This window comes from Manduca sexta, chromosome 14, assembly GCF_014839805.1.
Source record: "Manduca sexta isolate Smith_Timp_Sample1 chromosome 14, JHU_Msex_v1.0, whole genome shotgun sequence".
Taxonomy (NCBI): Eukaryota; Metazoa; Arthropoda; class Insecta; order Lepidoptera; family Sphingidae; genus Manduca; species Manduca sexta.
Genome location: NC_051128.1, coordinates 4699051 through 4723898, shown reverse-complemented (window position 1 = coordinate 4723898; position 24848 = coordinate 4699051). Strand labels below are relative to the sequence as shown.

At 32.7% G+C, this 24848-nt stretch overlaps 1 protein-coding gene across 2 annotated transcripts in view; it reads left to right on the top strand.

Annotated features, from left to right (window-relative positions):
* LOC115439981 overlaps positions 1 to 24848 on the top strand; it is a 166207-nt gene that overhangs the window by 87683 nt on the left and 53676 nt on the right. For both annotated transcript variants that reach the window (XM_030164098.2, XM_030164089.2), the window contains exons 2-3: positions 4378 to 4488; positions 7456 to 7588. In XM_030164098.2, coding sequence (XP_030019958.1) covers positions 4413 to 4488; positions 7456 to 7588 — 209 coding nt within the window. In that variant the 5' untranslated portion in view covers positions 4378 to 4412. The remainder of the gene's footprint in view (positions 1 to 4377; positions 4489 to 7455; positions 7589 to 24848) is intronic.

The following is a 24848-nucleotide window of genomic DNA, read 5'->3' as shown; positions in this document are numbered from 1 at the left end:
AATGAGAGAGTTTTTGAAAATAGATGTTTGTTAGATGTAAACGCAAAAACGACTAAACGGATTTCAAAGAAATTGGCACACGGGTAAACTATGACCTGAATACATAGGCTAGTTTTATCCAGGTACTTTGGTTCCATGGAAAATAATAGATTTGTTTAATAGATAGCGCTGGCATCATACAGCGTTTAGAAACTTTTGTAGCGGGAAAGGCAAGAAAATTATAAGTTATTTATTAGAAATATACAGTACTTATTCAGAAATGGAATTTGGAAATAGCTATTGTCACAATCCAATTGTAGGATTCAGGAATTTTGTGTACTCTCAATATTTTGGCAGATACTGGTGTGTGTTCATTGCGCGTTGCAAAAAACTTTGGGTCATGTAAATGGATACACTTTTCAAAATACAGTCCTATTTCATTGATCATTTTATAAACTTCCGTTATTGGACCGTATTTTAGTAATCAAATTAATTTATTGTTAGCCAGTTTTGAAAACATCGGTCCGGCGACACCATCTAGTGTAGCTCGCTTGGCAAACATGTAGCGAGTGAAATTCCAACTTAATTTATTAGTGCATCAAGCTTTAAATACAGTGTTAAATATTTTACTGAATTTTCTTTGCAGATTTATGTGTAGTTTAATGGTGAAGTATATTTTGGTAGAAGTATTTCTTTAATATCACTTTAATACCACCAGGTGCAGTGTGGTCGCTTTGTCGTGCAAAAAAATATATAATTTATAAAAAAAATACGTAATAGCATTGAGCAGTTTCAAAAGCCTCATATTTGACTTTTAGCCCTTACGATAAACACAATAATTAGAGAATATTATACCTCACGTGTTTAAATCTTAGTATTTGATATTTCTTGTTATTCTGTTTGTGAATTTGCCACGGGCCGTTACGTTCTTCATAAAGACCTAATCTCCCACAGACGGGGTAATATGCCTTGTGTTTATGTGATATCTAGTGTTCCAATAGTCTAACCTCAGCTTAACGAGTATATTATAGCACTGGGTTTACTGTATATTAAACAATTATAGTGGCGTGTATTTGTGTTAGGTTTATTTGTAATGTTGTTAATTACCAAGACTTAGTTTAGAGAGTTGGTAGGTCTAAAGAAACCTAATGCATTATTATTTATGAGAAAAATTAATGTGAAAAAAAATAATTTGTATTATATATAATATGACAAAATTTATGTGGAAAAATTTATGTACTGACTGTCACCTTCATAATTAGCTGAACAAATTCAGTATATTTTCTAACAATTTTTTTTTTACGAAAATAAAATACATGGGATATGCTTTACTTCACACAAAGAAAGAAAATATTTTAATTTAACTTAACGTGCGCAGGCGACTTGAAGTTTTTCAGTAATTTTTACAGGAAATCGATATGCAAGTTCTTATACAAAACCCAAAACAACTTCTTATTTCAAAAATCCATTGTCTATATTTAATTCTAAATTTAAAATTTATTTCTTTTATAATAGACTTTCCGGACCCAGTAATCTTATCATGCTGCCAGTATCTGATCATGCTATATTTCATGGTAATGCGCTAGAGTGCCCTGCAATCAGGCTTTATTGAACGGAATATTCGAGAAGCATTCCAGCTTCAAGGCGTGGACATGGAATTTTAATGGCCATTGTTATGGATATTGAAAATATTAAAGTTGATAGGGAAAGGAAGCACAATACTCAGTTCAAATTACCCTTTATACATAAAATTTCTTAAAAACCGTAGCCCACACGACGCGGTGTATCGATAGCGGATGCACAAAAATTTCTGGATTTAAAGACTTTCTCGTTATAAATTACTATTCAGCCAAACATCCAAGTTACTCTGTTTATTTGCTAGCGTAATTTACGTTAGAGTTCTATTAAATTATGCTTTCTATGTAGCTTTATTTGTTCAGGGAAATGTGAAATTAGTAGTAGGAGTGAAATATTCGGAACTCGGATAATTAGTGACCAAAATCCGCAGGCGCTTTTAAGCAAACAGCGCGTTTCAGAGTCTAACAGAGAACATCTAGGATAGGCCGGCATAATTCAAACAACTGTCAAGAGTCGCTGTGTCCATTACTGGGTGACATTGTATTCGGATTACTATACCAACTATCATGTTCAATGTTGACTACTGTTCTATATAAAAACAACACTGCCGTTTTATCCATGGTTTTATTTAGTCCTAAAATTTTATTTTGATACGTAATAAAATTTCCATTTGCACTATGCTCTGCGTTAACAGTCATATTTCAAGTCATATATGCGGGGATTGAAGTATCTAAAAAAAGAATATCCTTGACCTACGATTTTATGGATAGTCATCGTTATTTTATAACCAATTCGCCACTCGGCTACCTAGTGTTTGTTCACGACCTGACCTTTAGAAAGTTACCTTTAGGTACTGTAGTATCTATTACACTATCTGGTATATTAATTTATTTGGGAAACAAACAGAACAAATTATGACTATATAAATGAATGAATGAATGAATGAAACTCTTTATTGGATACATCAAATACAGAAAAATGAATACAATTATTACAACATAAAAAAAGTGCACCAATAGGCGGTTTTATCGCTAAAAAGCGATCTCTTCCAGACAACCTGAAATTAATGAAAATTAAAGTTAATTCAACACAGTTTCCGCTACTAGGTAATACACACATAGAAGAGAATAGAGGATAATTAATGAAAAATATTATATTAAAAATTGCACAAAAAGAAACAAACACACAATCAAATGTGGTAAATAATTCAATAGAAGTTAGTATCTAAATTATTGTTTTATCGGCAGTTGCTTGTAAGGATGTCATTGTAATACGTCAGTTTGGATCACCGCGATATCAACTACACGCTGTGTCTCTCTAAGCTTCTAAATATTATAGGGACTATGTTTGTATCCTTCGGGTAATAGAAGTATAAAATAAATTTACTAAACTACCAAAAAGTTATGTATTACGAAATTGCTATATAATATTTAGATTATCTCAAAATTGAGGACACTTGCCTAATATCTATTATATTCTGATGCAGCTTGTAGAATGAATGATTGCAAAAATATGAAGAATTTCAAGTTGTGGTAAGAGGTGGAATGGTATCTGATATTTATTACCTTTTCTTTTTATTCGGGGTTCGGCATCGTCAGACGTCAGGTGCACCTGATGGTAAATAGAGTGGGGTCAAATAGAATGTCGATTGACGAGAGATGATTACCCCTTGACAGTCGATACAATTATTCGGGCCTGTAGGAACCGGATATAATATACAAGCTGATCCTGGAGCGTGACACACTTACGTGGTCCACTATGATGGGTATTAACACCTTGTGTACCGGTGGTCGCTATTCGAGCGGATATAAAATATATCCTACCACTAGTAAACTTTGTGTAACCAACCAACTTTAAGTAAAATATTCACGTAACTAAAATATGAGCATACAACTTAATATATTTCTTAATGATTAATTTTTATTTCTTTAATGCCAATTTAGAACACTAAACAAAACTGAGTTATCTTACAAACAACAAATATTAAACAGTAATTTAAATAACCGATCTTTTGTCAGATAAATTATTAGAAATTAAGAATACTAATGAATTATAGTAAACACAGCCTTTCTCGATAAATGGCGTATTCAATATTAAAAGAATTTTTCAATTCGAACGAGTAGTTCCGGAGATTAGTTTGTTCAAACAAACTCCTCAGCTTTACATAGCACAGTTTAGTGAAGTCTTTAAATATAATGACAACTCTATTTGATTAAAGATAGAGTTCAAACTTAAACCTATTCAATGCCATAAAAGCGTAGATATAATCAGTGTTTCTATTAGTTTTCACCTCATCTTATCGACCCTTTGAGGCGTACAAATCTCTGATCTAGTAATTATCAGCGTGTTCAATTAGAAACTATTCGAAACTATAATGGATTTGAAATGTACGTATTATTGTATTGGAATATTAGTATTGTAGTAGATAAAGAACTGTTAATTAAATGATACGTTGTGTTTATTTTATGCACAAATGATTTAATTTAATAATATTTTAAACTATTTCATTAATTAAAATGAACATTATTATGATTAAATAAACGCTATGCGTACATGATATCCGTTGTATGATGACGAGCAGAAAAAATGCTTTAACATAATTAGGAAAATGAATAATATTGCGGTTGAAATTAAAATTATTTTACCATGGAGGGTAGGCAGTAACATGCTTTCATTTGAATATCAAAAGACGTTGTTACTATGGTGACGCAATAGATGACGACCATGATGATGATGATGATGATGATGATGGTGATGATGGTGATGATGATGATGACGATGATGGCGATAATGACGATAACGGTGATGTTATTGTTCCAGAAGCGACATGGCATGAGCGGTCGGGTAGGCGCGACATGCGGCGCGCGCCGCCCGCGCAAACCGCCGTCGTCGCACTTGCGCTCTCTGTTCTACTGCGCTTTGTTAACGCCGGTGAGTATTAAACTTAACAAAAAAAATAAACACATAACTGCATTATACCCAAAGGAGTACGTAGAGGTGAAATCAAGGCACCCGATTTTTACCTATAATAACAATGTGATATAAATCATTGTTGGCTTCTTCAGAGAAATCTGCTTATGGTATTATATTTGAGACCGCCCAATAGCGAGCACCGTATACAGGGTGTAAAACCCTTCATAGCGGCAACTATTCGTGTCGCATTTTAGGATCAGCCTGTGTATACGGTTTCGAACTAACATAAATTTATTTTAACAGGTGAGGGATAATCATCTGTCGTCAGTTCATAATCTATCTGGACACTATTCCTCTTACCTTCCGAGTTCAGTGGATTGTGCTATAACAAAGTAAAAAAGAATCTCTACCTATATGCATAGAGTTTATTACTTAGAACGTTTAAAGAATTAAGTGGTGTTCCGCGGGATAAGAAGCGTGTGTTAAGCACTCAATCCTATTTTCTTTCTATTCTACTTAAAGGTGAGGTGTTCGCAACATACTTCCCTAGTTGCTTATTTGTGTAAGTAACCCACACTAACTATTGCCCGATGTAGGAATCGCATCTAGATTCTCGTAGATCGTGATAGCCGCCTTTTGACTCAGTACCTAGGTAATATTGGTTATCATCATTATTTATTATTAGAATATTTTAGTTCTCCTAGATATCTGTAGTATTTACGGCAATTTACGAACAAAGTTTTATGAATTTGTCACGCGTTCCTTAAAATTATTTTACTTTAAAAAACTTTGACATATGTTAAAATATAAATTGATAACAATTGCTAAATTAATATTAGTATTTATTAGGCCTATTGGAACCGGATTTATACAGGCTGATCCCAGAAAGCGACACACTTACGTTGATCACTATGGCGGGTTTTAACACCTTGTGTACGGTGGTCGCTGTCTGGGTGGATATAAAATATGTCCTACTACCACAACAATACCAATGTTATGCGTTGCTTCTATAGAGTAACATAGGAGTTATTTAAAAACTACCATGCGTATTCCTAGTCTAGTCCTAGAGGCCGAGTCCTAGTTCTTTTATTTATTTTTTTTTTTATCGTGCTTTTATCATTAACTTATACAGATACCTATTCATTTAAAATATTATTTTTCTACCTCTCTGAATTGTTATCAAAATTATTTTCATAAAGTGTCTATCCATAGAACATTTATAAAGTAATCGACATCTAAATTCTTTGTTTATGGAACGGAGTTGAGAATTTTTAATGGTATGACAGTTTTGCCACGGGGGAGTCGAAAATAATTCGTCTTTCGCGTGACTTTCGATGTTTATAAACGAGTGACGTAATAATAGCCTTTGGCTTCAGCATCGGTATGTTCAACCTAATTTGCTGTAATAATGTATATACTATTTGCTACAATAAAATAGCTTTCCCTATACGTGCCATTGTATACTATTTCAGGATATTAGACTCGTTTTTTGTATACTGCTTTGAATAACGAGACGAGCTTGCCGTTCGCCTGATGGTAAGCAATACGACCGCCCATAAACAATAGAAACTCTATCCAACACCTTGAATTACAAAGTATGGTTTGGTATTTCACTACGCTCGGCATCCTGAGAAATGAGATGTTAAGTCTCATTATGTAGTATATAGTTATGTATATCTCATTATGTACTATTAGTAGGTACAATGGCTACATTGTCCTTCTAACCGGAACACAACAGTGACTAGGTACACACTGCTGCTTGCACTTGCACTTGCAATCATCAGTTGACCTTCGTGTTTCATCTAAAATCACTCGTTTCATTACTTTCACCAGTACTTATAGTATTATCTAATAATGACTGTAGAGAAATTAAACGTTTATTACTCGATAGCAATACTGGGCACTCTTCTTATTTTTATTGACTTTAACGAAACAGTAACTTATATGCATACTTTAATGAAAAAAAACTTATATACATATACTATAACGCAAATATTCATACTAGGGTTAAGTGCAGATCCATACAGACGTATTGCGTTACGTACTTCGTCAAATTTTCTCTTAGTACTTAATATCCTTGGACAGTTTTATCGATATCAAGATGGCAGCGTCGATCATAGCTGTTGATGTGGGTAGAATTTGAAAGTTATATGAGAATTGTCCTTTTATAATATGATATTTTTGATGCCAAATGTTTGGTAACTAGTAAGAATACCTTGTCACCATTATGTAGATTAGGATACTATGGGACTGACATTCCACCTTTGGATAAAAGCCCCTAAATAAAAATAAAAAAAAAAATGTTGGGTGTGTGCCTGTCAGAGGTATATAGCAGAATTTTTAGCTACTGATATTCGGTACCGAAGTCAGTGATTATCTATCACAAGAGAATTACTTAATATTTTTTGCCCAAAAAAAAATTTTGCAATACTTTTATCCTCGCATAGATGGGCAGAGGTGATACTAAGGCACCCACTTTTCGCCCCATGTGTTCTCTTCCATGATGTGATAAACGCCTATCGCCATATCGGTTACAAATTTCCAGATTCCGAGAAGATACTAAGCAGAAAAACCCAATAACATAGTGCTCGAGCTGATATTCGAACTTTGTACCTCAAAGCAATGGTCGTACCGTTCACGCTAAACACATACCCCTTTATTCATAGACGTTTTTATCTAAGGACGGAGCAATGCTGTGAAAACAAGTCTGTTTCTCCGTGCCCAACGGTACTGAGAAACAGACATAGAGCCGTTGTGATTGGCTAATATTAAGATACAACAATATTATCCAATCACAACGGCCCTATGTCTACGCACTGCGAAGGCTGCCATGCCGTCAGCACAGAGAAGCAGACTTGTTATCACAGCTTTGCGTCAAAACGACAAAAACGTCTATGAATAAAAGCGATAGGCTACTGATGAAGATGTCTAGTAATCTAGCATGCTATGGGCGGTTTCATTATACTCAACATTCATCTTTGACAGGTTCAATGGGCCCCGGTGTGCCTGAGAACATAACAGTGACCTTCTTGAACCCCACCACGGTGAGAGTGTCGTGGTCCACCACGGCAGAGCTCGTGGAGAAGTACGATGTCACATACAAACCATCGGACGCAAGGTAAGAGGTTTTGGTTACGAAATAATAGTTACAAAAGCCAATACGCAGTCAAATCAAAAGCGCTTTGGATTAAGACTTGGAGAAGATGAGTTCTGCAAGATTTTTATCGAATAAACAGTCACGGAAACCTGAATTTTGCAATGAAGCTTCCAGGACTAGCGGCGAGTACCATGTTTGGCAGAAATATTGCCGCTGGTGTAAACGCATCTGAAGGTTTTTTGATTTTTGCTGCAAGAAATTGCTAGCATAAACTCAGCTTTAGGGTTCGACGGTAAAGTACTAATACTTAATTGATCATTTTGCACTAATATAAAAGAAGCAAGTCCAAAGAACTTGTCAAGACAATTACTTTAAATTAATGAGTATTTTTAATTAATATGAAAACTGACAACTGATGAAGGAATTTCAATTGTCCTTGAATGCGTATTGGTTTTGATACTACTAATAGTTAAAATAATTATATTGCCTATTCCACAATGTCCGAGTAAATTACGATCTTTACATAACGTTATATCTATAACTGACACTTCTGTACCCATTTCACCAGCTCACCTACATTTTATTTGATAAATGATCTTTATTCGGACACTGTAACAGGTAGTTATTATATTATTGCGATATCTTACCTACGCTATGTTTTTTTTTTATTTTCATTTGTTAAGGAGCGTTTAATAATTTGATACTGTAGCGATATGTTACCGCTATGTTTTTTTTATTTTTATTTTCATTTGTTTAGCAGCGTTTAATAAGTTGTCCCTTGACCACGTAGTCCCCAATACATGCAACTGACGAAAAAAAAATTTCTCAACTGGAAATTATGAGTAAAGTGTAGTAATACGCCAACACAGTAGTATATATATATATGATTTAATATAATCAGACACTTATCACATTAATTCACTATATTACTAGTAAACATCCGCACTCTACGACGGTTAAGGCACAACTTCCCCTCTTCGTCCAATGCTGCCTCTTTTATAATGTTATTTGACAGCTTATGTGTAGAGGGGAAAAGGTGTTACAATATTAAAATGAAGGTAGTTTTGACAGTGGAGACGATAGGTGCGACAACAAAATCGAATTGAGAATGCTATAATCCTAGGATTTGGGGGCGAGCGGACGACGTATCAAATAGCAGAACCCGCTCCCCACCGTCTTCTCATTATATGAAACACAATATGATAACTCGAAAAATGCAAAACTATAATTGAATCAATTGGAAAAAAAAAATAAAATCATAGAATATTTATAAATTAGTTCTCTTATAATATTAGTGTTTGGATTTTATCGTGGTTTTTCTATAGTTTTTGACTTTTCAGTCCGCCTTGTAACCAACGCTACAGTCTTCAAAATATCGGGAGTAAAATAAAGATTAATAAAGCGCGTCAAAATTCTTAAACTAGTTTTATTTATATGTCTAAAATTCGCGTAACTATAAGAACGCATTTTTTTTTGTGTTCAGTATTTTCAAAGATAGCTTAGGTACTGCTGACAAATATTGCTCTTAAGAATGAAGTATTAATAGCCTACTAATAATGGTAAGATGTATCTACTATACCTAAATCTAATGCATGCTTCTCAACATGATGTTTGACAATAAATATAATTTAAAAGTAAAAAAAAAACAATGCTGCATGGTTTATTTCCTTTATATATTGCGAGCGAAATTAAAATGTCTAATCTATTAAATCAGTCGTTTGTTACACTACTGGTAACATAATTTGTTTTAAACATACCATTTGAATAATTAGAATTAATTTTAGAAGTTTTTTCAGAATCGATTTAAATATACTTAACTACATTTATTCTTACATATTACAAAACAAAATCGCCGCTGCGTTTCTTTGAATTTCCATGACATTTTGTATGAAGATGAGATTTTGGGAAGGACATAGGTTACTTACTCTTTATCCCAAAATATAGCGAGTCTTTTATCCCGGAATAAACCAATAACACAGGCGAAGACGCGAGCAAAAGCAAGTATTTAATAAATATAAAATCTAACTTACAACAAAACAAATCTTGCTTATATTTTTATGGAAAATTCTAAGAATCTCAAGGATAACTCTGAAATTGACATCAACATGGACATATTATTTTAAAACCGAATTTTAAATATACATGCAAATACTTTTAAGCGTGCATTCAAAAGAAAATCCACTCGTCAGTAAAGAATGACAACCGTTTTATTTTTGCTTTGTATTCAAATGCAACATAAATGCTAGGCTGAACGCCGGCCCGTTCAGTGCCTCGAAAAAAAAAACATCGAGTTGGCCACGCTTTAAGGCGGGTAGTTATGTATTTAGTGCGGGAACTGCAATAGATTTGCAAAATTAAAGCGTATGCTTTAAAGTATTTTTGCTTAAGTGATTTTTTTTATTGATAGTTTAATTTGTTTTTCTCAGAGTATAATTACAATATTTATATGTCTATATGATTATAATTGTCGTACTTATTGGCAATTATAATAATATAGACGTATAAATATATATTGTTTTAAGGTTTCATTTTATTTGTCATGTTTTATGTGTTTTAATTATTTAATTAATTTATATTTCAAGTATTTAGGGTGTTGTCACCAATGAAGATTAGATTCTTTAATCTTAAAAACGTAAGTCAATGAACATCACTTTCTGCTAACCCAATAACTTCCATCATAGGAAATACTTGCGATATAGGTACGCAAATCGTTTCCTTTGCCATACTGTTACAGTTTCCGACGCTATCCTTGACATGACGTATGACGGAAACTAATACGCAAGAAGTTGAAAATGACTTTCCATTACGCTATTTTAGTAAAGTTGGAAATCTTTGTATTGAAGACAATTAAAACTGTTACTGTTCAGTATCAGTGCGGATTCTAGAATTAATATCCGATATATGGGTATTATAGCCTGACCAGCAAATAAAAAAACTTGCTTTATGATGCTTTTTCGTTTTAAAGTTGACGTTGGTAATATTCAATATTAGAAATCAGTTCCATTTTTTACTATTTGACGAGGTATTTTAAAGGCGGCGATAGCCTAGTTGGTTGTGGAAATATGTGTGTATTCTTTATGAATTATCGCTTACTTTAACGGTGAAGGAAAACATCGTGAGGAAACCTTGCATACCTGAGAAATTTTCTATAGGAATTTTCGAGGGTATGTGACGTCTACCAATCCGCACTAGGCCAGCGTGGTGGACTAAGGCCTAATCCCTCTTAGTAGTAGAGGAGGCCCGTGCCCAACAGTGGGACAGTACATAATACAGGGCTGATATTATTAGTATTATTATATGGAGATAGAAATATTATCAGACAGATTACTTACGGTCAAAAGAGTACCACTTGCACATCTGCCTATTCTATTCAGGATAAAAGCATGTGTGTACAATTAAAACCGTCAGCTCAACACATAGTTGAAAGTCCATTTCGAGTAACGTATGTAAATTTAGACGCGACCGTCTATGGTACAAAATATTGAAATCGCGAGAATTTTGTTTGAGAATGAATTAGATCTTGCTCGTAGTTTGTTCGTGTTAAAGATCTCTCCTGTATATAAGGTGTCCCTAAGGTATTTTTTTGAATAATGAGCATTATTTTGATGCAGGACATGGTTTATCTGATAAAAATCTTTGGGTAGTAGGATATATTTGGATCTGCTGGATAGCAATCGTACACAAGGTTTTAAAACCCGCCATAGTGTAAGCGTTCCGGGATCAGCCTGTGTAAATCTTGTACCGGCATAATTATATCGACTGTCGAGGAGTAATCATTTCTCGTCAGTCTATTGAACACCATTCTACTCACCATTAGGTGCAGTGGGGACACTTTGTCGTGCTAGAGTAAAAAAATATTCTAATCCGTCCAGCGACTTCTAGATATACTCCAAACAAACATTTTCAAATTGTTATAAGCCTTTTTCACTTATATGTGTAACGTAATTCTGGAAATCTGATCATGTATCCAGGCTTTATAATGATTTCTTATGTTTTCGTCAATGTTAGACATTTATTCAGGCTTTATTTAGTTGATCTGAACGATTTAAAAATCAAAAATTCTGACTGGGTTCTAATCCTCAACATTCCTCTCTAGGTACATGTAAAAGATAACTTTAAATACCGCGTTTCATACTACTAAAATTTAGTCCACCTTGACCTTTCTATCGCCTGTTTACTTAATTATTACCTACGGCCGCAGAAAATTAGACCTAGGTTGTAATAATATATAAATAGAAAAGTACTTTAAACACGCGATAATAAAGTATATTTTGTAATGGTTTGATAGATTAATTAAAGTATTGTCGGTTAAAGTAGGCCGGTTGTAAATAAACAGAATGTTGTCATATATTTTTTAAGTTGATTATTTTGTTTTGCCATATTTCAATTACATTAGAGTTCGATAACTTCTCTTCCTCTGGTATTTTAAATTGTGGATGTTAATTGGCATCGATGGCACTTATCAGAAGGCCTATTAACTATTACCCGCATCCTTTCTCTATTAAAATATCAAATATATTAAGATATTGTTAGGAACTGGAGCGATTAAAATAAAAAGAACTATCTACTGGCACAGAAATACTTTCATAAATATTTCACCAACTAACCGATCGGTATGACTATTAACGACCAATTGCCTCGATCTATCAAACGCTCAGTGTATTTATAGCAAAAAAAAACAAATACCCGCACAATTTATTTTTTTTACTAGCTTTTGCTCGCGGTTTCGCCCACGTGAAAGAGTTTTCCGGGATAAAAGTCCCGCTTTATATTTTCCTGGGATATAAAAGTAGCCTATAAACTTCCCAATGTTTTAAACTATCTCCATACCAAATTTCATAAAAATCCGTTTAGTAGATCTACAGAAAATAAAAACATACAGACAGACAAAAAGGACACTGTTTTATAATGTATAGATTCTAAAAATATTTAAAATAACACAAATCTTCTAACTACCTAAACCCGAAGCTTATTCAATTGAGAAATATATTTCTTTTTCACGTAATATTTCAAGTTTACCCAAGGGAAGCTTAAGTGCGACATTAAAATTAATTTTGTATAGCAAAAACATCTCCGAATAAGTAATGAAGTCACGTACCGAATTCCTTTAGGATAACATTAAATCATAATTTGATTCTCACTTAAATCCGTATTATCTGTAGGCTTCGGACTAAAATATTAAATGTTTTGATTATACATATTTACATAACGTACCCGCATATTTAATGTGAAGTTTATTTTACAATTAATTTTGTGAGGGATTTCAACGGCCCTATTTCACAAACATATTTAATACTTTTATGAAGTTACTATCTTTTGCCTGCGGTTCCGCCAGTGTGAAAAAGTTTTACTAACTCACTCGAAAGGAATATAGCTTCGTATAAGTGAAAAAAAATCAAAATTAGTTTAGTAGTTCCCGAGATTAGCACGTTCAAACAAACTCTTCATACTTATAATATTAATATAGATTTTGCGAGAAGCTGGTTTCTGCTATTTAAGCCTGTCGCTGAATTGGTGGGTCAGTAAATCGCCTGTTCTAATGTGTTAAACTGTTATGTATTTTCATTATGTATGTACTAACAAAGCTATAAGTATAAGTTTTGTATAAATATTACTATTTATTAAAGCAATAGATATAAAGGCTGAAATAAATTGAATTTAATTTGTATTAAACATGTCGCCGCAGCACCTCGTTATTCGTTGAATTGGTGAATTTCCGAAACGATAGTGGCGCCATCTATCATTACATCGAGGAAGTATTAGAAGAGGAGGGAGGTCGACTGCTGTCAATATAAGGACCGGCCGAACGACGAGAGCTCAATCTTGTAGAAGTTTTTGTACGAGTCTTATTTGGACGCTCGAACCGAGCACATTGTGTATTCCGCTAGTGTTACTATGCAGTAAATTGTTAGTGAAGTAAAGAAGTGTTTCAATAATTGAATAACTGTCTGAAAAATAAATATAGACCGGTAATACTTTGCCGGTCATGTAAAAAATAACCAAGTAAAGAGTTTTCACTCCGACATACACAATATATTAGTTCACTACTTATATTTTAAGAAATCTTTAAAGAGGTCATTCGTGATAATATAAATAAAAGTCTTGTTTGAGTAATAATTCTGTCTACACCACAAAACACATAAACTAAAAACAACATAATGTCAAATCCCATAAGGATTATTATTACACGCACGACAGCATTGGCCGCTTAATGTTTACGAGGCACAAAGGGTCACGGGTTTTTACCACCACTCAAGGGACCTCTGTATAACTCAATAGTCTGATGCCTACATTCCAACATGGGTCTTTTGTCAAATATTAACTCTTAGTTTTTATGTGCAGTTTACAGTGAAATTGTGTTCGTAGTAGTGTTTACGCGATTAACCGAAATGTCTCGAATATTGTTGATGTATTGTTTTTTTTGCTGGTGTCCTTTAAATGAGAGAAATAATGTTTTTTTTTTGTATGTTTACGCTAAAACTATTTTACGGGTTATATCGCGGTTTTTTATATTATATTTTCTCCTGTTTCGAAGGTTTTGCAGCTTTCGTGGCCACGGACTGACGTGTCAGTCATCCGAAAAGTGAAAGTTACAATAAGAGAGAAATACTAATAAGAAAGACGAAACTGAGAGCCATAGTTATAAATCAATAAATTACGAAAAACACCTAGATTCCTTTGCTTATTCAAGTCAATGTAATCCATTTAAAAAATTATACGCCCACTTAAACCTTCCCACGTTACTGATTTTCTATTAAATTTGTGTAAAAAAACGTAAAAATGTCGAACCACTCAAATTTATCAAAAATAATTTGAGTTGGTCGACTACTTGAATATTATCATTAAGTTTTGAATTAATGATGAAGTGTGTGCTGTTGGAAAATATGTCTTATTAAATTATACATTGAAGGTAGGTTTTTTTAGTTCTGATTAGTACTAGGTTAGGTTAAAACCCTATTCATAGTTAGCATCGCTGAGGCTTAACATTATCATTACATTATTATTATTATCACGGAGAAAATGATTAAATAATTTATACCTATATTTTTATTCACAAAAGTGTAATTCTAGGAAAAGGTTTTTGAACATTTTTCAATATCCATAATGCAAAACATAGAACAATAGGCGTTTCGACTGGTTTTGTCAACAGTTTTTAATACAAAAGCTGCCGAAAATCGTAAAAGCAAAAATGTGCATACATTATTTAATATCAAAAAATTTACGTAAAAAAATCCAATGTGTTTTACCGTTTCTATTCAATACGAATGTACAACTGGAAAAGTGAGCACAATAAATTCTGAACAATGAAATTTAGAACACAATACTACTATATTAAGGCTTACAATATTTTGCATCTGTAAAAAATGCATATGAAAACAAAGAAACAAAATTGTACTAAAATAGAAAACGTATGCAAACAATTTTAATGGATATTTTGTTTGTATGCTTTGTGGCTACGTTACAGTGGGTACATTGTTTTATTTATTGCAACTGGCGGTAAGTCTCTCATATGTGAGCGTCCCCTGGGTAGTTACCACCGCAATGTCTATTTCGGCCGCCAAGCAGCAGTGTGTAGTCACTGTTGTGTTCCGGTTTAAAGAAAATTGTACCGCAGTGGAATACCAGACCTTAACTTTGTAGAAATGTTATGTTTATTTTTATGTGCTCTATATATTTCAAATATATACCTTCTAAAAATGTAGTTAGTGCTCAGTTTTGGTCGAAGCACCACTTTAAATTATATGAGGAACTTTCGTACTTTCATTAAAGTCTCCCGTAAGCTGTGAGTTATGTCATATTGTTCTGAAGAATGCTACCGCAACTTTCTTTTATATGTCATTCAGTATTATAATATTTATTAGGTGGGTAAATGGCTATAATAATATAATATTTTGTATACAGGGTGGATTCTAAAGATGTGACAGTAAGGGCAGCTAAAAAAACTTGCTTAGGCGATTGTGGATCATTTTTAAAAACATTAAGATCTGCATTCACAAATTTTAAAAAGTTGTACAGTCAGCAATAAAATCGGCAATTTATGCAAAAACTTTTTTTGATTCCAACCGATCCTGTTACTAATAAGTATCATAAGACTCTATGGGGCTATTAAAGGTTTGAGTACTTTAAAGGTCAGAAAATGCAAAAACCTGTCACCTGTAACCTGTTCATACATTTTGCAGGAAAAACTACTTAAATGCGCTTTTAAAAATATATAATCCATTAGTTTTACGCGTCCAAACAAAAAAAAACGAGGTCGTTATTTTGTTTTACCTTTAGCAATAAATAACTCATAATAAATAAATTATATACTCTATTTAAAATAAATCACAAGTCAGGTCTTTGACATCGATACCCAAAAGTTTGTCGCAATAATACAATATTGCCTGTTTACTCAATACTTCCGTTGTCCTTTAATATTGATAATCCTGTAGGGTCGAACTAATTAACGTTTCACTGACATGTTACAAAAGGCTAAAAGCTTTGTTGAGTGCCTTTAAGTCCCATTCAAACATAAAAGGCGGATTGCATTAAAAATCAGTCCGTAATGTATAATGAGAGTAAAAGTCAAGAGGTAGTTGTTTCTATATTTCACAAATAAAATCTTGGACGGTTTATTTTTTTTCTTTTTACTTTCATACATCGCTCTCTTAATACAACAATGATCTATTCCACAATTGTTAATTTGTGGGGAATCGTCAAAAAACTCCTTTCTGTTTGTAACCTTTTTTTAAGTTGCTATAAAATTGAAATTGTTTATAAGTCATAAATGAAAGCTACAGGATGAAAAAAAAGCAACCTTTTATGGCATATTAAACATTGTTTTTTCTACACTAAATAAATTTATTTTAGATAAAAAAAAATATTTCGATTGAAGTGTAGAGACGTTTTTAATATTTTGCATTTGTCCAGAAAAATAATGTGTAGAAACATTTTGGAGTTTTGCATTTGTTCAGCTATTTTTGTAGCTGACTGTACATTGTTATAAACGCTGAAACCCTCGGGCTTAGATTGGGAGTCAATCCAGCTTAACTGACTTGCTTGACATTTGCACTCGGGCGTTGAAAGCACGATGCATGTTAACTAAAACCCTTTGAATGCGATACTTCAAACTCTCACGAGAGCGATTCTTGAAGTCAACGCTGCTTAGTCTCGAAGGAAACTTGGAAATTATAGTACTGTTCACGGTTTTATACAACTGAAAGAAGCAGTCTTTCAGCGCTTACTATCAGATAGGGAGTAAGTGTGAATAAACATTATTATATACCATATTATATGACAGGTTAAAGGCTAATTGACTTAAGAGACATGTTCTTTCGAATAATTTTAAATAGTTTTAAAAAACATTTAAAAAGCTTTAAATATGTATGGAACTAAGCGTCGTAAAAAAATGACGATATTATAATGATTTCTTAAGTTTACGCGAATGTTAGACAATTAAATTAAACTATTTTACGAATTTTAACGCGGTTTTAATATTATTTATATCGTTACTCTGACTTTGCGGATGAACAACAAACACCTCAGTCCCCCCCGTGACCATGAAGGCTGCAAAGTCTTCGAAACGTCGGGAGAAAAGTAAAATATTAAAACCGCGATAAAATTCGTAAAATAGTTTAATTTAAATGTCGATTATTTTTGGTGATCTAGATACTTTTATTCATCCGCATATCTTCCGTTAATGAAGTGTTAAAACCGCCATAGTGGCCTACGTTAGTGCGTCGCGTTCCGACATTAGTCTGTGTATAATATCAAACAGGCTAGCATAATCGTGGCGAGGGATAATTGTATATATAATTATATAATAATCTCTCGACTCTCTATCTAGACCTTATTCCACTTACCATAGGATACACAGGGATCACTGTGCCGTGCCGTTATATATATAAAAAAACACAAAACATTTAATGATATTGGACTATGCTTGCCACACCGAACGAACAATAAAATGACTGAATAAATAACCTAAATCTTAAATATGTTTAATCAAATTTATTTTATAGGTTAATTTCGGAAAAAATATGATTTTTATTATTAGTGAATTATAGGCATTGTTATAAACAATAAACAAAATAACTAGCTGAAATTGTAAAGATTAATTTTGGAACTATGCAGACAGAAGGCTCAAGGGAGTTTGGCAATCTTCAAAGAAAATCTTCGCACAATATAAAGGTGATATTTGAAACGAATATTCGACAAGGTACTTCAATATCATGTATCTATTTCGCTTTGTTATAAGTTGAAGACGGACTAAAAGTATTTCTCGTAAAATTTTATGACGTTCCTTATGTCTTAGAATTCGTAAAATCTTTTTAAATTTTTAGTGTTGTATTAATTTTTAATATCTAAAATGTGTATTGAAATAAAACTTATCATCAATATTGATAAAATAAAATCGCTTTACAGACTTCCTAATTCCCCTGTCTCCAACAAAAGACAATGATAATGTATTATTTATTAAAAGACAAACTCCTATAGACTCCAGAGATTCAATTTACAGAGCTGGTGTCTGGGTTGAATTAAATATTCAATATTTAAATCGGAACACCACAAACTGTTAAATATTCAACAGTAAGCCATCGGATAGGTGAACTAAAAGTGGAAAGTTCGAAGCCACTAAAAGAGATATGATAATGTAAAACTTCACTGGCATCAGGAAATTGAATCTTGACATAAATTTTTAATCGATTAGTCACTTAGGTTTGCGATAATAGGTCGATTGGGGCGGGTCGACGTCCGGTAAAAGGTAACTGAAAAAATAGTGTTGAAATGTAGCTCTTAGCTCGTTGAAATATGGTTCTATTAGTATTGACTTAGTAGAACATATCTGAGTGAAAATTGTTCAAATGAGTCTGTTTCGGGATAAGAGAGGTCACGTTTAGAAAATAAATTACTGAAGCCGTGCCTCTAACAGAGTTAAGCCATTTGTTGTCCATTGTTAAGTCACTCCTGATGTTTTTTAGGTGGTAGAAAATATTGACTTCATGTTTTAAAATTGTAAAATATAATCTGCTTTTAACCAACAACAAGGCCTAAAAACTCTTACTGTATTTAATGGATTATTTAAGTAATTATGTTGTATTGGTTGAATGCTTTTCAAATATTTTTAAATAAATGTATAAGCTTATGGTAATGGAACTGTTGAAGGCCTACCTGATTTTAAAATATTCACAAAACCCTTTCATGAATAATATAAAGAAAAACCCACACTATATAATATTTTAAATTAAATTGAATAATACGAGTATACGAACTAACAAAGAATGGTAATATGTTTTTGCACTGCAACACAAAAAAATACCAATAACAAGGAGGGTTTGCCTTGTTAGGATGCAAGCTTTCTTGGGTTACATTAACTTAAAAAATATTTCTTGAATTATTATTCAATATTTGGTATAATTACTTTCTAACTCAAATAATACGAGCCAATTAGAGGTTTAATATTATGATCATGCAATTCAAAAAAATAAATTATAATACGATCAATTAATTCCACTATAAAAAGTCGAAACCGTTAAAATCGGCAAAGATTCGTGAAATTCTACGATAGCAAAATTCAACTATACATAAACGGTGAGTATTGTACTGAATAGAATTCCTATTCATGCAAACTCGTAGCTCTTTTTCATTTTGTCGGAAATAAATTTATTTTATAGCTCCAAGTCACACGTGATTTTATAATACTACCATTGGTCTTCGTTATTTCCGATTTTCAATCACTTAACTTTCGCATTGGGATTCTACCGCAGTCTCTTAGTAATATATTTTGTGTGGCAAGCGTGAGAGATGATACTGCAGTTATTTTCTCTTACTATCTTACTAATATTATAAACTAGCTGTTCCCGCGGCTTTGCCCGCGTGGAAATTAGTATGTCACAAAGGTTTTCCCGTATACCACGAGATTTTTTCAACCACGTGACCTCCACAACAGTAATGGTTATATTTGAGGCAATTTATTTAAAACCGAAATGTACTAGTAACTTATTACTATCCTACTAATTGCCCGCGAAATTAGTATGTCACAAAGTTTATCCCGCTTAAATCACAACCCACGAGATTATTAAAAGACATTTCTCCAACAATAATCATTATATAGGTATTTCAGTCAATTTACATAAAACCGTAATGTACTATTAACCTAAACATTCCTCAAGAATTGCATTATCTTTTAGTAAAATCCGTCTAAAAATCCGTTCAGTATATGTTGAGAAAATCAATCACATGCAGATGGACAGCTTTTGGGGACTTTGTTTTAAATGTATAGATGTGAAAATGTAGTTCTTTGTTAGAAGTAACCGCCCAAGTCGCTGCACAGATTTCGAAGATATTAAGCCCAAAGGTGGGCTGTAGTCTATATTTAGGATAAGCAGATTATTTTATGTTTCAGAAGTGTATACAGTGTAGCTTTAACTATACATATATAAAGGAGCATAAATATAGAATATACCGCATCTTACAATCTATGCGTATATTTAGAAGAGGCCGGCGTAATTACGACGACTGACAAAGGATAATAATTCTATAATTCTATAATAATTCTGGTGGTGGTATTTACCCGGTGCAGTAGACTCTCTACAGTTCCAGTATAAAAAAGACTGTAAAGTAAAAAAAACTTTATAAGCAGCCTATTTAACTTATCTCATTAGCTTCGTGGCTTCGTGACTCTTCTCAGAATAATTATAATCAAATTACAATAAAAAAAGACAATGTCAGTCACGGGCAGTGTGGCTTCCCATTACCGAAGGAAATTTTAGAATCTCCTTCGAATTTCGAAAAGATTTTACATACAAACGCACACGCACACATTTATTCCCAAAGAGGTAATGCAGATGCGCACTTAATGCACTCACTAGAGGGCAAGACTATCGCCATATTGGGCACAAATTCTAGACTCCGGGCTCATACTGAATATGATATTGCCCTACCCGGATATCAAACCCGATACCTCAGCACTCCAGTCGTATCATACAATAACACCACCAAGGCAGACAAACAAGTATCACTTTATATTATTTTTGGATATGTCTGGAAAGTAACCGTGTATCGAAAACAAAACCATTAATAGCATAATATTCTAATAATAACAACGACACAATTTCCCCGAAATTGGGGTAACACCCATCACGATAATGCGAATATATTTATCAATCCGCATGAATCGGGTCACAAGTATTGATTAAACATGTCATAATGGAATTAACGGTCGTCTGATGCGATCCCTGATAAATGTACATCACTGTAGAATAATGTGGTTATATTGTTTTATACGCTGAGTAGGTAAGTGCATTTTAGCGGTACACTATTACAAAGTTCTGTTATATTCAACACAAATTGAGTTATATATATTTTAAGATCCTGTGTTTGTGTTTTTGTGTATAAAAATCCAATAATCACAAAAGATAAATATAGAAGAATTGGGTAATTTAAATTTGTACCACCATGAAAATTTTAAATTTTTCGACATAAATGATAACTAATATATGACTTTGAAGTTAGTGAGCCAGCAATTTAGCTGGTCTGTAAATTTTGTGGTGTTTAAAATTTTGCTGATTTATATCTATAAACGTTATTTTTAAAGTGTTACCTATTAAAATGTTTAAAAACTTAGTACTTAGTGGGTATTAGTTATTGTCATAAAAATGTCGTCACTATCATAACCTTGAATGTTTTTTGAAAGAAAGAAAAGCATTAGATTGAGTTTATTTAGTAGGTAAAGATTGGTAGAACTCGTTATAGGTATACAAATTAACATTAAGAAGCATTAAAATACGTTTTCATTCCATTTTCAAATACTTAATAAATCCGAAGTTACAAAGATGCAAAACCAAAATCCAATATTATTTTAAAAATAAACTCCTTACAATATATCAAAGTTTCGAAATTGCCAATTTATCTACAAAAAAAAACCCACAAAAATAAACAAAATAAATATCACTCCATCATAGGATTACCGACGCATTCATGAATCCAAACATTCCCAATAAGCAATTAAGATCCGTATTTAGCACGTAATAAGGGCAATTAACGAATGATTGATTACTAAACAGCTGTTCAATAGCAATCGATTGTCAAATTACGATTGTGCCTTTTGTGAAGTGTCCCAATTAACAGATTAGCTTCGTGCAACGTCATTGCGAAGTTATTTTAGCTTTTGTGTGGCGGACGCTGAACTGCTGTCGTGTCAAGTTATTTCGAGTTCGCAAACATGAGTGCGCTACGAACTGAGATTATCTTTAGCTGGGAGAGGAAATATTTTGTTAAAATGTAAAGTAATGAAGGAAAACGTTATGGTTTAACATTATCTGTCGCTCTTTATAAGAATTTTAAAGGTATTTTAAATTGTCAACCTTCATTTAGACGGTGACCTGGACACTAAGCCTATGGCAATTGGACAATTGAATACAGTGCAAATATTTTCATAAACTATTTAATTTAAACTATATGTATCTTATACTTTGCTTACGTTGTATAAACTAGTATTTTATTCTAAAGGTGCATCGCACATATATTGCCTATTTTTAACATCTCTTTTAATGTTATCATCGAAAATATTATTTAAATTTGTATGTAGTCGACGTGATCCGTGCGTCGGTATCTAGTATTAAATATTTCTCTTTATTACTTGCAATATCTTACCAATCTTCATAGCGGTTTTATTCGCAGTCAAATGTAAGATGGTGCTTTTAGTTTTTTTATTACTAGAGTGCAGCGTGCGGGAAGCGTTGGCATACAGCCAACCCGATACTAGTGTAAAAATCATAAAAGACCCGTTAACTTGTAGTTAACGGTATAAATTATTGTGTAACACAGACGTTTGCTTCTAGAATCAAAATTTTAGAATTGCTATTATTTATGAAACACTTGCTGTCTTACACCTTTCTCCTAAAAAATTTTAGTGCATTAAATTTTTAGAAATCATTTGTACTTTTATTCGTATACTGATTTTAATCTGCTTTAAATTTAATCGAAGAGAACCCTATTATTAACACAAATCGAGACGATGCAATGGATATTAAAAATAGGCTATTATTGTTGGTGAGTGAAAAGCAAGCGAAATTGGGTAAGGTTATTCTGGGCCATGAAAATATTCATAGAACCCCAAACACCTCAAGTCAATTTATACTATATCTCTCATAAAATAGAGACATTAAAAAAACCTACAGTTAATCGTAACTTGAGCTGAGTAAAATCCTTAAGAAATTGCACGAACAGAACGTTTTAAAGCGAAGATTATCCTCAATCTCTCAAACAGCAGAGGAAATCTCCAATCCTTTTGTTCGAACGACGGCTGCGAAATAGGCAGTAGCTGTAGGAGTAAACACAAAGCGCTTTTTCAGCCTAAAATTCAGCCAGTTTCATTTTTCGTTTTAAACTGGACTAAAGCGATATGTCGTGTTATTAACGCATTTTACGTCTTATATTGTTTAACTTCAAAATATGGAAAGCTTCCTGTATGCTATTTAATATTCGCTGCAACTTATGGTTATTAAAAAAGTATAATTATTATAACGGCAATAATGAGAATTAAAATAAGAAAAAAGAAGAAAAATAAATAAAAGCTAAGAGGTACACAATTAGCTTTTGATTGCATTTCAGCTTTAAAAAATACATAAATCCTCTGTGATATTATGTTCATTATTTGATTATATGTACAGATACGTCTAATATCAGTTTATTCATAAAACTACTCGAATAAATCACTCCGGGCTCATCAAACACTTTATCTGTAAATATTCTGTAGACATTTTAAGCTAATGACGTTCCTACATTCCAGATAAAAATTCTTAAATTACTTACGTTATTTTACGTTATACCTTTCTTTAAAAGCACGATTAAAGGTTCGAAGTCACCAAAATTATCAGTCAAGTAGACTATCTATATCACCTACAAAGTGACGTAGTAAGTCAAAGAGAATTGTTAAAAGAGTAGGTCATGTTGGAAGTCGTATAACCAATAAATTTCCTGAACGTTCGCTTTGTTGTCGCAACGTATCCCTAATTTGTCGCGATAGAGTTCTGAACAATAGTATTGACTCGCAGAATCACCTCAAAGGAGTTATTGTGGGGAAAATTTCATTTTACGTGTGTTGAGTGAAGAAATGTTTTAGTCTTTCTTATTTTTCGAATGTGCAGTTATTTTTTTAACGGTTGATATGGAAGTTTGAAATTGAAACTGATATTGCACTTATAACAGAGACTGCATTATTGCTTAAATGTAGTAAAAAATCTAAGCATGAAGTTCCGTACAACATGTATAATTTTATATTATGATAATAACAAACAATTTGGGTTATTGAACAAATTTTGACGAGGGGTTGTCCGTATTTTTCTAAATTAAATTATAAAATATTTACGGATTTAATATGGGTTTTTAATCATAAACAAACCAGTATAAGAAAACCTATGAATGTTATGGCTAGGCTAGCACGTTCCTTTTAAACAATGTACAGTAAACGTAGAAGTAATGTTAAAATCAAAGTCACTTTTGAGGTGACAGTGAAACGTATGGATAGACGGGAGGATTCTCTCCCTAAATACCGAGATGTCAACCACATACTCGTAGTTTCACGGGTTTAGGTGAATGGCAGCCCGGATCGACGGATTAACACCGCATCTGATACAATGGATGTTCGAAATGTTGGTGACGTGTGGTTCTTCTAAATGGAATTAGATCTCACTTTCCTCGATGTTACGTTTGCTAATGGAAATAACTATTAATTTAAGTTAGCTGCCAAATTTTTTTGTACTTTTAATCAAGACACAAATAAAAATTATGGTAGAAACAGTTATGAATATTAACAATTAATTCTAAATGATAATAATAAATGTTTAGGACCTGTTCAAATTCTGTATAAACCGAACAAATACAAAAGTCACACTCTACTCTATGCTCTCAAATAAATGGTAATATAATATGTACTATTTACATTAGCTGTTTAATAGGAAAACAGTCAAATAAACTTTACTTGAAACTTGTGAAATAGGAACTTAGTCTTTTATACTGCATAAGATGATATGCTTTCTTTGTATCTTCTACATAATAAAATTCTTAGCATTACATAGTATTACAGCTTAAACTGGTGGTTATGGAAGCATGAAATTTTGCACAACAGTGGTCCGTGTACTATGAAAGAATTATTGTATATTTTATTTACGTAATTTTATCTAAGGTTTTACCATCTGTCGGTGAAATGAAATGAAATAATTTATTTGAACCTGTAAAATGTAAGACGTTAATAAGATTCCGTCAATATTAACTCCACCACCGATTCGGAAAGCAATTC